The 14332-nt window shown below is 27.1% G+C and overlaps 1 protein-coding gene across 4 annotated transcripts; it reads right to left on the reverse strand.

The window, feature by feature from the left end:
• Positions 1-705: 705 nt before the first annotated feature.
• On the reverse strand, positions 706-14089 carry LOC126848582 (histidine decarboxylase). Of its 4 annotated transcripts, none has more exons than XM_050589866.1 (16): positions 13954-14089; positions 9692-9720; positions 8260-8546; positions 7548-7802; positions 6738-6881; positions 5371-5437; positions 5079-5241; positions 4057-4127; positions 3785-3804; positions 3458-3556; positions 3090-3310; positions 2770-2879; positions 2294-2464; positions 1977-2053; positions 1744-1867; positions 706-1666 (listed from the first exon to the last, which is right to left on the reverse strand). In XM_050589866.1, exons 2-16 carry the CDS (start codon positions 9717-9719, stop codon positions 1332-1334), a joined length of 2172 nt encoding a protein of 723 aa, XP_050445823.1. In that variant the 5' UTR covers position 9720; positions 13954-14089; the 3' UTR covers positions 706-1331. The 4 variants fall into 4 exon arrangements, with proteins under 4 accessions (XP_050445823.1, XP_050445565.1, XP_050445735.1 ...); XM_050589608.1 differs by having other exon boundaries at positions 9692-9724; XM_050589778.1 differs by lacking the exon at positions 13954-14089 and adding an exon at positions 10123-10319.
• Positions 14090-14332: the final 243 nt, after the last annotated feature.

The following is a 14332-nucleotide window of genomic DNA, read 5'->3' on the forward strand; positions in this document are numbered from 1 at the left end:
TTTTATAATGCTATATTACTCAATGCTGATCCAGATTTAATCAATTTTAAATTAAAATAGTGCATTATATATATATAAAATCAAAGTTTCCTTGATAAAACATTACCAATTATGCATTTAATTATACCATTAAATCCATGAATTCATGTTTTATATAAAATTATATAGGACCATATTAGGACTATTTGTGATCACTATTTCACTATGATCAATATTATATAATATTATATTAATTTATTATATTAATATATTAATTTATTTCTTGTTTTAAAGAACCAGCACACAAAGCGTTTTAAGCATTTCAATATTTCCATGATTTTGCCAATAATTACTAGTAAGGAATAATTAAGATTTGAAATAAAATAAAATACTGTGAACAAAAGATATAAGCAGAAAAAATGATTAAACAAAATGTTCTTATTTGTATATATTAATGTTATAAATAAATGAATGTTACGAAAATATTTTTTAACTCCTATAGATATACAATTATTTTTAGCTTAAAATTTAATGTCTTTTTTTTAATTCTTGATATAATTTTTTTAATGTAATGTTAATTATATATATTTTTACAGGCACTTTTTAAGAGATGCATTTTTATGATAAAATATGTGCACCATATCTTTTTTTTGTATGTTTAATATATCTTTAGGATCTTACAAAAAAGAGTTAAAGAATGTAGGTGACAATCAATATGCTATTAAGTATTTTGTCATGTTATGCATTTATTTGATTTCATACGTTTCTTACAAATATTGCACTCTACACCGTCTTAATCACTACAATTTTTCTAACGAGTGACAAAAATCAAAACAATATTTAAAAAAAACATTTTTTTATATGTCATTTTTTTACTACCTTCATGTAAAATCAACACTACAACGTTTTATAAATTTAGTTATTTTAATAAACAATAAAATTTTTAATTATATATTTTAATTAATTAATTAATTAATAATCTTAATGAAATTTATTAATGTGTATACATGTATTTATTTAAAATTTTTTACTTTTCTTTCTCATTCAGAAATATTCTACCTTTCAAAAAATTGTAAAACACTGTGTAAATATTTTTAAAATAGATACTTTTTATGATCTTTTAATAATTTCGAAGTTAATCTTCTAATTAATCACAAGTTATTCTATTACTTCTAAAATTTTGACTTAGCAAGTCAATGTAATTTGTTACTAATTCCACTTGATATCAGGCTAATCATATATATATTAAAAATAATTTTAAATTATTAGATTATAAACGCAAAAAAGTGGCTTCGAGTGCAAATGAGTAGGTTTTTTAACGTATGAAGAATATATACGTAATGCCGGACTAATTACTGACGTGTAGAATAATGACCGCATTTTTTACAGAACTCCTTATTGCCGTCATCTTCTTCATTTCCCTTCCCTTTTATCCACTTCTCCCTCAAAACTCGAATGGGCTCTAGATCACCTGTATAGGGTCGACTGATAGCAGCTATGGTCTCACTTCTGGGAAAACCTACGTTGGCCGAAGCAATGGTTACCGTGTTATTGTCATCGTCTTCGGCATCGATATTGACTAGTGCACCGTTTACCACTGCATAATTCGAACCGGCCTTTGACAGATTCCTCTCGCATGCTTTGGAACTGTCAGATTCCGCCCAGTTGTTATGAACAAGTAATTTATCTGTAATAATCATATTATAGATTCTGTAATGTATCATCTTATTTTTATTATTTACAGTAATCGATATACATATATACCATTATCAGATTTGATCATTTTATCTACATCGGACATTGATTCGCATGTCCCAGTATTTTCATCTTCTTTCATTAATGGTAATTCGGAAGGAGAAGCCAAAAGTGGACGGCTGCAAACGAATCCCTAGAAGATATATGTTTGCAACATCATATAGTTACTCAATATAATTCCATATACACAAAGTACTTTGAAAATATAAAAATAAAAATTAGCGATCTAATTGTAAGTATACTTGGACGAGATCCATGCGAGAATCCAATGAAAACTGTTTGCCTGACATTAGTATCCCGCGAATACGACGACGCATGGCTAAAATAACAAACATGACATGATATATTGCTCTATAAATATAGAATATTGATTCTGTTTTATTATGAAAGAAATATGCACATTATAAATAGATATAGGTATGTATTTTTTTTCTGTAATCTTTTTTAATTTGAATACATCCAAAATTTATATTAGTGAATAAATTTTTTTACACATTAAAACATTTGTTTAATAAATATAATAGCTCATTTCGAATCATACAATATATGAGGTATTTACCTGGACTATCCCTCGCTTCGAGATTAATCTTTCCAAAAGTTTTCATACATTCTTCAAATACATCGGCCGTATCATATATGGCGGCAAAACTACCGTTCACGATTTTCGGTGACATTGGCGAATTAGCCAATAATAAGCTCGATCCGAAATTTTCATTCTTCTGTCTCGTATCTTCAAATTATTGAAATTAATTTTATGTTATATTATGAAAAGATTGTTTACAAAGATTGTTTCATTTTTATATAGAAAAGAATTTTAATTTATTATATTTTATTATATATTAAACAGACATAATATGGTGCAAAATCTCTTTTAATATGCACATTTTATATATCGATTCATGATTTATGTTTCTATTTATATCTTTACTTTATTTTATTGGAAATTTTCTTTTTCGAAAAAACAATTTGAAATTATTATTAGTATATAGATTTTTGCCTGTCAAATTGTCTGAAAGTATTCCGACTCATTATTACCTGCGAGAGGAACTTTGGCTCGTACAGGTGATTCGGAAGTAGCACCCAAAATCTCATTCGCGGTATTTCGTATTTCTGCCCAATCTCTTACAATGTCTTGATTTGTTGTGCTGAAAGAATAAATTTTTATCTATAAGCGTGTTACAAAAACGTGTGCAAGCATTAAGATATATATATATAATTAAATATAATATTAAAAAATAGCGTTTATTCAAAAAATATTTAAATTTTGAATAATTTAATTTCAATATTTGATTTAATATATTTATAAATTATTAATTAAATATATTTATAAATATTTAAAAGGTATAGAGACGTACTTTGTCGAAGTAACTGTAAACCTGATAACATATTTTCCATGCAAGGCGGCTGGTACACAATGTAATCGACCTCGCGAATTAAGCTTCTTTAATAAACGTTCAGTCAAAGTATTTTCGCCACGAAGACGGAAGACCACCAAGCCAAGATGTCTTGGAGCAGGAATCTCGAAACGAGCATCGGCGAAGACTAGAGCTTCAAATTTTTGTGCTAACCTCACACCCTTTGAATTTAATTTTCAAACTTATATTATATGTATTTAATTTTTACGTAAAAGATTTAAAAGAAATACTAATTAGTTTGACTTTTTACACATGTTTAGGTTTAATTTCTTAATAAAAAATATATACATTTATTTTATATTATTTACCTCTCGTATATGTTTCTGCAAGCCTGTAATTCCGTAATTTCTGATAACAAACCACAATTTCAGAGCTCTAAATCTTTTGGATAGAGGAATCTGCCAATGCTAAAATTAACATTGAGATAAAAAATAAGTAACGATTAAAAACTTACATATATGTATATTTTTTCTTATAAAAATAAAGTATATCATATCAAAAATAAGTTATTACACATATGTATAATATATAAAGAAAATTCTTATTAATTTTCTCTTATTTTCTAAATGTAATCTTCTCTTTTCTATTTTATAATATATTATTATAAAACATTTATAACATGATATTTTATTTACCATATAATCAATAGCAAGACCTATTCGAAGAAAAATTTTGTATTAAAATTTAATTTTTATTATTAATAAATGTAGTTAATTTAATATTCATAAAAAGATAAAGATATTTAACAATATTAATACTCTTTTAAAATATTTATAATACAAAAACTTTATATATATATCCATAAGAATCAATTATAGATAAAATAAAAAATTTTAAATAGAGATATCTGATAATTTATATAACTATCTTCTCTGTATTAGTACAATTTATTAAATTATAAAACTACCTGAATTTTCATGTTTCAAATACAGCGGATCCACATTAAAAGTTCTATGCAGCGCCTGACTGTTTTTCACCCTGAAAATAAAAATGTATATAAAAAAAATTAATATTTAATTTTTTCTTTGACAATTTATATATGTTTACATAATAATCAATAGATATAAAATATTCTTTTTATAACTCGCAGGCCGCTTTGTTTATGTTTGCCAGATAATATTTTATTCAATCACATGCAAAATTAGCGCTCATATTATTTACAAAAAAACATAATAATTTTTTTAAAAAGGTTTATCATTATGTTTGACTATCGTAACATTCATTATTGATACAGATTCTAAATTGGGAAATATTTTTGAACATATTTGCCAAACGTAATTATCTTATAATTATTTGCAATCATGTTTTATATTGCAAATTTAATCATTACCAAAACATGCATTTACATTTTTTATAATCTACTGAAATAAAGTAAGCTTTTTACATAATTTCTGTTATTTAATTAAATAACTCTATGTAAATAAAAAAGATTATAATCATATAAATATGCCACAATACAAAATGATAAAAAATATTAATTCATGATTTGAAACTATCGGCTTTAAACGCAATTCAAATAATATTCCGAAAGATTGTGAACTGCGTTCGATCGTTGAAATAGCCTCGAAAGGAAATTGCGGAAGGAACAGAAAAAGATGACCCGTACCTCCGCAATTCAACTAATAAAACGAGAATCGAAAAATGGTAGATAATAATCTCTCAAAGCACGTGGCTTACTTTCTTAAATCTTATCACGTGTAATCAATTAATGGTATACATTGTAAAACGTACAAGCGCAAGTTTTGACATATTGTAATAATTTCTTTTATAAATTATAAATAAAAATATAATTATTTGTATCAAATTTATTATATAAATATTCAGACTATTACTGCTAGAGAGAGTTTCAAGAAAATTATTTTGTTTTCGTTAACATATTTTTTTTCATAATTCATGCAGAAAATAAATATATTGTGATATTGCTCATACCACATGGCTGTGCAATCGAAATGGACCATGAGCCACTTGCTTGGATTGAAGGCAAGGGAGTCGATGAGTTCCACACCTTGAAGCCAACCTCGAAATTCAGGACACACAAAAGCGCTGCCCGCATAGGCAGCATCGACATGTAACCATAAACCGTTTTGTTGACCTATAATAATAGCGTAAAATATTTAAAAGTTATTATAACACATTCTTTAAAAAAGCACAAAAAACAACATTTTGTACAAAAGAAAAACTAATAAACATAGTTGACACTTTAAATAAATTTGATACTTACATATTGGTCCGATTTCTTTCAGATTATCAAAAGAGCATGCACCAGTTGTACCTAAAGTTGCGCATACCTGTGCAAAATCGTTTCATATACATTATGAGCAGAGAAAGATGTGTTTTAAAAATAATTAAATATAATATAATAAATTATTTCTATATTTTTGTATCATAGAAGTCCAATTAATTCTAAAACTTCTAAAAACTTTTCATAATAAATTCAAAGATATATTTCTCAGAATGATACAAAATATACACATGTAATATTAATAAAAAATAAAAAACAAAAAAAGTTTTAAAAAACGTACATATATAAATATTAAATATTAGGTACGTTCACAACTGAAACACGAAAGTCGTTCTTCCATAAAAGACTCAATTTTAATTAAACGAAATATATGATAACATAAACTAATATGATAGTACATATAATTTATAATATATAAATGAATACATATGATACGTGATGCATAACTGATAATTATATATATATATATATATATATATATATATCTTGTCATCATGAAAAATTCATAATTGGCAAAATAAACTCTGGAAAAATATTATTCTATCGCAAAAAATTTTGATTTTAAGTATTTTTATTGCGAACCAACTTGCAAGACTCAAATCGGACTAGGAGATTCCTATGGGACTAACTAGCGCGACGTCGAGCCGGCTTGACTCACAGAACCTGCGCTCGTCTGCTGCAGGAGATATATCTATAATTGGCGAACTGGCCGATCTACACGTATACTTGTACTACTAGCTTACAAAGACTTGCGCTTGAGACGCAACATTAATAATCGCGGATTTAGTTGTTTCTGTGATATTATTAGAATCTGCTATGTTATGATGTGTTCTAGATTGCTGTAACAAATTATTAATAAAAAAGTTACATAGTAAAATAAATAATAAGAATCTTATGTAATAAAAAAAATATATGTAATGGAAAAGTATATTTATTATACAGATAATAAAATAAAATTATAAAACTATAGTCTAACAGAAGATGTTTTATGTTCTTAATATAAAGAAAATGTAGAAAAAAAGAGAGAGAGAATAAATAATAAATGCAATACAATTATTTAATATAAAAGTAAAAGTAAATTAATATATAATTTATATTAATTATATTAATTATATTTATATTAATTTATTATTATTATATATATCAAAATCTCAATAATTCAAAAATCACAAGTAAAATAAAATGATATATTTAATGATAATTAATAAGTGGGTTGTACCAAACGTATTTAACAAATTGTTTGGATGTAAACATGTGTTAAATATATATATATATATATATATATATATATATATATATATCAGAAACTTATATTTAGCAAAAATAGATCATTTATAAAAACTTACGAAAAAAGGAAGCAGTCCCTCAGCTCGATCACGCGTTAATGCTTCAAGTAAAGCATTCCCTCTCATGCTGAACTCACTATCGGATTCGATATATCGCATTTGAACCAGTCCAATAAGTCCAGCTTTTTCCACACTCGAATGTGCCTATCGAACGAATAACAACAAATATATAAAATAATTTATAATAAAGTGAACATTTTCAAATTATTAAATCTTTTATTTTTAAAGAAAATATTCAATTTGTTATTCAATTTGTTATTCTGCTCAAGCTTTAAAAACTTTAACTGTTCTTATAAATCAAATTTTAAAGTTATCTTATTGATCTTTGTGAGAGCTAGCTCGAATATTATATTTTTTAATATGTCCAAAAATGTTAATAATTAAAAATATTTGTAAAAACATGTAATGAATGTAAAAACATTTATTCTTGAAAAGATAAGCACTTTCTATTTATTTCACTCTATTTTCTATTCTATTCATATCCATCAAAGATAACAACAAAATGTTTTAATTTTTCAGAAACTTATTCCAATACGCAAATAGTATACATCTTCATTTATCCATGTAATTATCTAAGTGCATTTTTAAGGGCTCTCAAAGGAATGCCTTGAAATTTCTATCATCGCAATATGAAGTATTTATTATTCTCACTGCTATTAACATTTATTATCTTCTTTCTCGTTACTTTTACGTATTGCTCCCAGCCGTCGTATATATTCAAATAAAATGTCAGAAGAATTTGCGCTCTCTTATTTCTTTTATATACGTTTCTAAATTTCTTATACTCAATCAGAAATTGCGACTACAGACCTGATCTGAGCAATATGCAACTAGTCGCGAGTTGATCTCCGTCGCTAAAAGATCGGGATCATTCTCCTGCACATCTCTGATAGCTCTGGTTCTGGCTGCAAGTAAGCACACTAGCGTCGCTTCTGACGCCGTCGTTTGAATGACACCGCCACCAGATCCGCCGGGTCGATGCAGGAAATCTTCAGGCAATCCAATCATCTTGCCTAACCAATTCATGACGATTGTTTCTAACTCGGTACACGCCGGGCTGGAAGCCTACATAAACAATCTTATCAAATTTAAATCATATCGCATCAAGGCAATTAATTTTTTCAATACTTATAAATTGATTTGTTGATATATTAATTTACATGCGCAATTACTCTCTATATTATTAATTAAATAATTAAAACATATTAATATATGTGAGATAAGTTTTAAGCAATTATACAAAAGACATAAACTATGTGTTTTAAATCTCTTAATATTTTGTTAAATATTCTGTTAAATATTTTGTTAAATATCCATATTTTGCAAATCGTAAAAAATCTTAAATTATTTTAGATGCTAAATAAAAATAAAAGAGTATATTTTATGAAAATATTAATTCATTTAATTAATTTAAAGAATTTCGATATACGATTATTGCGGAATGGTGAAAGCAGTTATATTAATAAATTGATTATTTTAAATATTATATATGAAAAACAGGTATACACAATGTTGTGCGTACCCACGTAAAACCCAGACAGTTTATTGCATCGGCCAGCATGTCGCCCAGTAAACTGGCAGGTGAATTCAGAGCCGGAAAGTAGGCATGCATGTGCGGACTCTGCCAATGCGTCACGCCTGGCATAATGCATCTCTCAACGTCGGCGAATATGTCCTCCCAAGACTCGCCGTCTACTGGAGCCGACGCTGGCAGGACATTTCTCAAATATCCCGGCGAAACTGCTGGATAAACGCGTCGACAACGGATATTTTCCAGATAATCGGCGATGTAATCTACCATTTCCTTTCCTATAAAATTTTTAAATATTTACGATTTTGACAGATATGGGAATATTGCAGATTTATTCTTCCATAATCGCCATCAATTGTCATTTATTGAAAATTTTTTAAATCAAAAAATACAAACACGTACTAGAATTTAAAATTGTAGTGGTAAGCATTGTAAATAACTGCAGGAATTGAGTTTGCGAATCCTCTTCGCTTAAAATTTAACGTAGTTGTCATTATCTCGTAGCTAAATGCAATCGAACAGAAACAAAAGATACATTGAGATATCAAGAAGCTATTCTGTGCCAAAGAAAAGTACAGTTTTTTCAAAGATAACACTGTCTAACAATCTAGGAATTCCTTATTTGAAAAACGTATTTGGAAAACGTAATTGTTGTTTCTAATAGCATCTTAAACAAGAGCTGTATTGCTAAAATACATTCTGTTAATTGAAAACAAGTTTCAAAATATTTTTTTTTAAATTAATTTCTCTATCCATTTATTTATTTTAATTTATGTTCATTTATTTATTATCTTATCCTATTCAAACATTTTTGTAAGAGTTAAAATAAATAAAAAAAATAATTTATTGTATTCATTGTTATTACTAAAAATTATCAATAAACGAATAATCTTCTATTGTAGTATAAAGTGATATATGTATTTTATATTGTCAGCTCTAATTTAGCGAGAGCGATGAACAGAACGATCGACCGAGATTGAAATCGCTGGAGAAAAGCGAATCCACGCCAAGTCTCGTACTTCCGAAGCGGAAGATTTAGATTGTAACGTCACTATGTTGTATTGGAAACAATATCGCACCTATAAAGTCTCTACCAATTCTATCGGTGATCTCTATTTATTTGATGCTGTTTCAATGTCGTGTAATCATTGCTCTGAAACAGCTGGATTTATTCATCGCGGTACATTCTACACGTGACTTTGATTCTGAATTACACTGATTTAGATTAATAATTAAATTTTTTGATCTTAAAATTTTTGCCAAATATCATTACATATATCACTTTAATTTGCTTTTCTTTCAGTATCTAAGTGAATTTATACAGATAAATGTCATTTTATATGAATATTCGCTGATAGATAAATTCGAATAATGATAATCTCACAAATTTTCATCATTTTTAATGTCATGTTTGTATATTTACCATGTTTACGGTATTCCTCCAAATTCATTCTATCTGTAACAGATGATATAAAATACTTAGAATTGTTAACAAATTCTAGAGATATTTCATGATATTTCATATTCATATATTTTAATGTATGATAATATTATAATTTTTCTTAGTTTATATGAATAATACTGTAAAGATCTTTTATGTTATAATTGACAATAGTGATCGAGAGAATGCGCAAATAAAGAACTCCCTCCTTCTCTCAGAAAAAGCGCTAAATGTCAGAAGTAATTTCTTGGAAAAGTATTACTACAGTGACATATATAATAACAAAAATTTTTATATATAATAAAATATATAATATAAAATTAATGATTTTTATATTAAAATTATATATTATTCTACGTGATATTTTTTTATGTCATTTACAATTTACGATTGATTTCCTAATTATACCTTACCGGTTACATGTGATGATTTCTTATCAGATCAGATCACAGATCAAAATTATCGCTAGTCTATGCTCGTCCGGCGCTCTTCAGCTCGAAGCTGATAAGAAAATTAATCGAAACTAGCAACTAAAAATTAATAAAAACAATTTTTTATTTACTCAACAAAGATCCGTGGAATTTACTCGCAACAAGATTTTTACACGAGCATCGCCAACACGCGATTACAAGAGAACGAACGACGTTGATATAGCACAAAAATTTGCGATGCGAGTTAATTTCTACGGATTCATCATCGATCGCGGTAGCGTCACATGTGTGTCGAGCTTCTTAAGATTTCGTCACGACCTAGAACCTAGATCGGTCATCATCAGGTCTTCATCAATACAACAGTGACGCATATAATCCTCAAGTACGATACAGATTTTCATTACAGTTTAATATCCTAATGATATACAACTTTAAGAATTTTAATTATTTGCTTAAAAACAAATACATCTATTTACTCATTCTCTCGATCTAACTTCTTACGATACTTGCTATCTGAGGAATTAAAATTGTCGCTAAAAAAAGATTGTTCAATAATATTAGAAATTTGCAAAAGATCGTGACACACAATCTTATTGCAAATTATACTTAAACAAAATCTATAAATTGTTTCAAACATTAGGTGATTATGCTGCTTGTTGTACCAATACTAGAGAAATGTATGCTGAATAAGATGATATAATTTTTTATATAATTATTTAATTTTATCACATATATAATTATATTACAGTTTCTCAATCTATTATTAGTTCTTGTGTTTTTCTAGATTTATGATTTAAGTATATAAAACAGATATAAAGATAAGGGATATTACATTATACATTTGTAAATAATTCTTAAATACTTCTTGTTTTAAAGAATACAAAATTCTACTTTTGATTACCAGTATCCACTATTTGGCAGCTCGTATTCGCGCTAACATAAATATATTCGAGAACTTTTATCGTCATTTTATATATTTTATATATGCATAAATCTTCTTAACTATTATTATTAACTCATAGTTTGATATCAAAAATCAATTTAATTATTATCCTCATAGAGAAATTGTTTTCATGAAAAAATTTTTTTATATGAATAAAATATCATTAAAGGTTGGTTGGTATTGAATTTAGCTAGGATCGATGGAGTTTATATCCACAAAAAGATTATATTATATGTATAATACAATATACGTATATTATATATTATATTATATGAAATCATTAATATCATTGCGGACGTATTTTATTTAAATCTAACATATATTTGTTTACCATCGTCCAGTGACAAAATTGTTGAAAATTATTTTTAATGATTCTTTTGCAAATAAAGATTATTGCAAATAATAATTTAATAATTTTTATATTTATATATAAAAGCAGCAATAATGTAACATCAAAAACAATTATATATACACCAATTATATTTTTGATTAACTGAGTTAAATCTCTTAGAAGCTGCAAGGGTGATTCATAAATAAAACTTTATCTAATGACCGTTATAAGCATATTCTATTTAATAACTACAATAAAAAGTGTCCGATACTAGGTAACAAATCCTACTATGCAATTTTCCCTTTTTTTAAAAAGAATATTAAAAAGATATTATAAAAAAAGTCGCACACACAGAAGAGATAGAATTAGTCTACTTAAGTAAGCGATTCAAGATAATTCGGCTAAATTTCGGTTGTTATAAATAGATCTTTTTATGATTTCATAAATATTATTTTTACTTTTTATTTTCCATTTTTTAATTATTATGTAAATTGATAATAATGTTTAGAGTATATTTTCAGGAAAGAAAATTAAGTAGGGATATTATAAACACAACTTGCAACTTATATTAGAATTTTTCATATTTTTCATTTTCTTTTTTGTTCAAAAATAACTCGTCGTGATTAAGATCATCCTAACTTCTTCGTTTATTAAATGCGTTGAACGAATTAAAGTGTCAAGTTAAAAAAATGCTTTTCTGACCACAGACAGATCAAAATCGCTTCTTTGACAAGACGATCCGCCTCGTAGATGTGGAAAGAATTGCGAGACGAGCGTGGAATGGAAAATCGAATCGGTCGCAAAAGCAACAGCGAGGATCTAAAGCCAGAATGACGCCCGGCGATATTAAAAGCTCGTCCTTCCTCTGTTTCCGCTTCCGACTTTTGTAATTTCCCGTAGCTTTCACCATCGCAGCGCGGTTTGCCGAGGGATTTATCCGCAACGCCGTCGACCGCCCGCGGATTCTCCTCCAATGATTCGCGATCCAACGCGGAAAATGCCAGTAAGTGCTAGTTAGGCCGCGGTACTATCACATATCGCTTTGGTGAGTATTATCGAGTAATTGAATGTCAAATTATCAAATTTCGCGAATATACAATTTTTAACATTCTACAAAAAAATATATTTTTAATATACGAAAAAAGGAAAAGGCAATCAAGTAATTTGTGCGTATATGTTTTATCACAATCAAATTATATCGATATTTTTTTTTAAGTATATATAAGGAATATATTATACCTTAAGGAATATATATAAGGAATATATTATATCAAATATATAATAATAATAATATGCAAAACAAGATTGAGTCACCCATGTTATCAGAAAGTAAAAGTTATATAATGAAATTTCGAAACAGAAAAAGACTGTCTGATAAGATATACTTATAACATTACATATAATTATATAATATTTAATTATACAAAAAATATATTTCTTCTTTTTGGCTATACATCGGTAATTTCATTGAAATAATCTCTCGCATTAATTATTCAATGTTGCATTTACATATATCATCAAACATTTAATCATATCATTTTTATGTAAATAACATGGATTGATATTTTTTCGATAACTATTCAAACAAATTTGACAAATGCTATAAATAGTTTTACATTTCATCCAAGAGCATTGCTATAAATTTTTAAGTAAAAATTACACACAACGATATTGATTATTACTTATTAGACAATGTTAGTCAAATTAATCAAGATACTATTTTAGTCAACATATTTCTATGTTGTACAGCAAGAGAAAAACAGAGAAAAAGACAAAGAAAGAGAAGTACACTGAAGAAATATCGCGCTCTCTCTATTTATTCAAATTCAAAATATGTATCATTTTTTGATTGCTAATTCTTTAAGTATACTTTTATTTTCTATAAATATATTATTTAATTTATATTTATATTAACAAAAATGCAACAAAGTTTGCCGCAGGTTAATTCTTGTTATTTTTAATTCCGTATATACGTTACAAAATTATCTCTCTCATTTTAATTAAAAATATTTGTATCATATTTATTTTATAGCTATATTTCTTATTTTTCTTTTTTTACTGCTTCTTAGGAAAAAGCGGGAATATTATAACGAGGAAACAACTTTTATTTTCAGATAAACTTCTGTTTTCCACGTGCAATGGCATTCGTGATAGTTTATATATGTCAAATTATTAAAATTTCTATTTTCTTTTTGCTCTACACAAAATATTCAAATATATATAAATTTATTAATCTTATTAAACACCATGTAATTTCGTAAAATTATCTTTATTTTTATTTTTGCATTTATGAGTTTGCGCTCGGCTCTTTATCAACTCGTTTTTTGTTTAATATATTTGTAATGTAAACTTTCTTTACTTGAAGAATAATTTTTTTTCGCGAATATATTTTCTTCGATAATAAATATATGATATTAATAATTTAAATAATAAAGATTCTAATGTACTATAAAAGCGTTTTTGCGATAACTTGCATTCATTTAGAGACCACACGAAGCCTATTTTTTGTGTTAATTTAGTTTATTTGTGATCGACTGACCTGATCAAAAGTCCCCCGTCAATTATTCAGATCGTCGACGAATTGAGCTAGGAACGTAACTTGAAGTAGCACAATGCAGGAAATACCGTCGTGATCACCTGTCGGATGCCTTCCCTCTTCGTCTTCGAATAGAATATACCCGCGACGGAAGCGAATCGGCGGAATGCGTGTCGCTCAACAAGTGGCTGCTTTTATACAGCCGCACACTCCGCGTACGATACCTCTGATAGCGCAAGCGTAACAAGAAAGCCAGAAAAGCCGAAGGAATTCTGCCATCTATTACTTAGTATTCCAATAAAGTTAATTTATTGCACCGAGAGATTCTACTTACTGCAAGAAACATTTCGTATGTCTTTTTGACAATCTTAAAAAAATCTCA

The sequence above is a fragment of the Cataglyphis hispanica genome, chromosome 1 (assembly GCF_021464435.1).
Source record: "Cataglyphis hispanica isolate Lineage 1 chromosome 1, ULB_Chis1_1.0, whole genome shotgun sequence".
Lineage (NCBI taxonomy): Eukaryota > Metazoa > Arthropoda > Insecta > Hymenoptera > Formicidae > Cataglyphis > Cataglyphis hispanica.

What these genes read in the sequence shown, in the direction of transcription:
- LOC126848582 (XM_050589866.1), bottom strand. Translation starts at nt 9,719, where the DNA reads ATGAATTTGGAGGAATACCGTAAACATG. An exon ending in TTCGATTGCACAGCCATGTG is followed by an intron (nt 4,128 to 5,078) that starts GTATGAGCAATA and finishes TTTTATTTTCAG; the next exon opens with GGTGAAAAACAGTCAGGCGC. An exon ending in CTCGCATGGATCTCGTCCAA is followed by an intron (nt 1,868 to 1,976) that starts GTATACTTACAA and finishes TATATCTTCTAG; the next exon opens with GGATTCGTTTGCAGCCGTCC.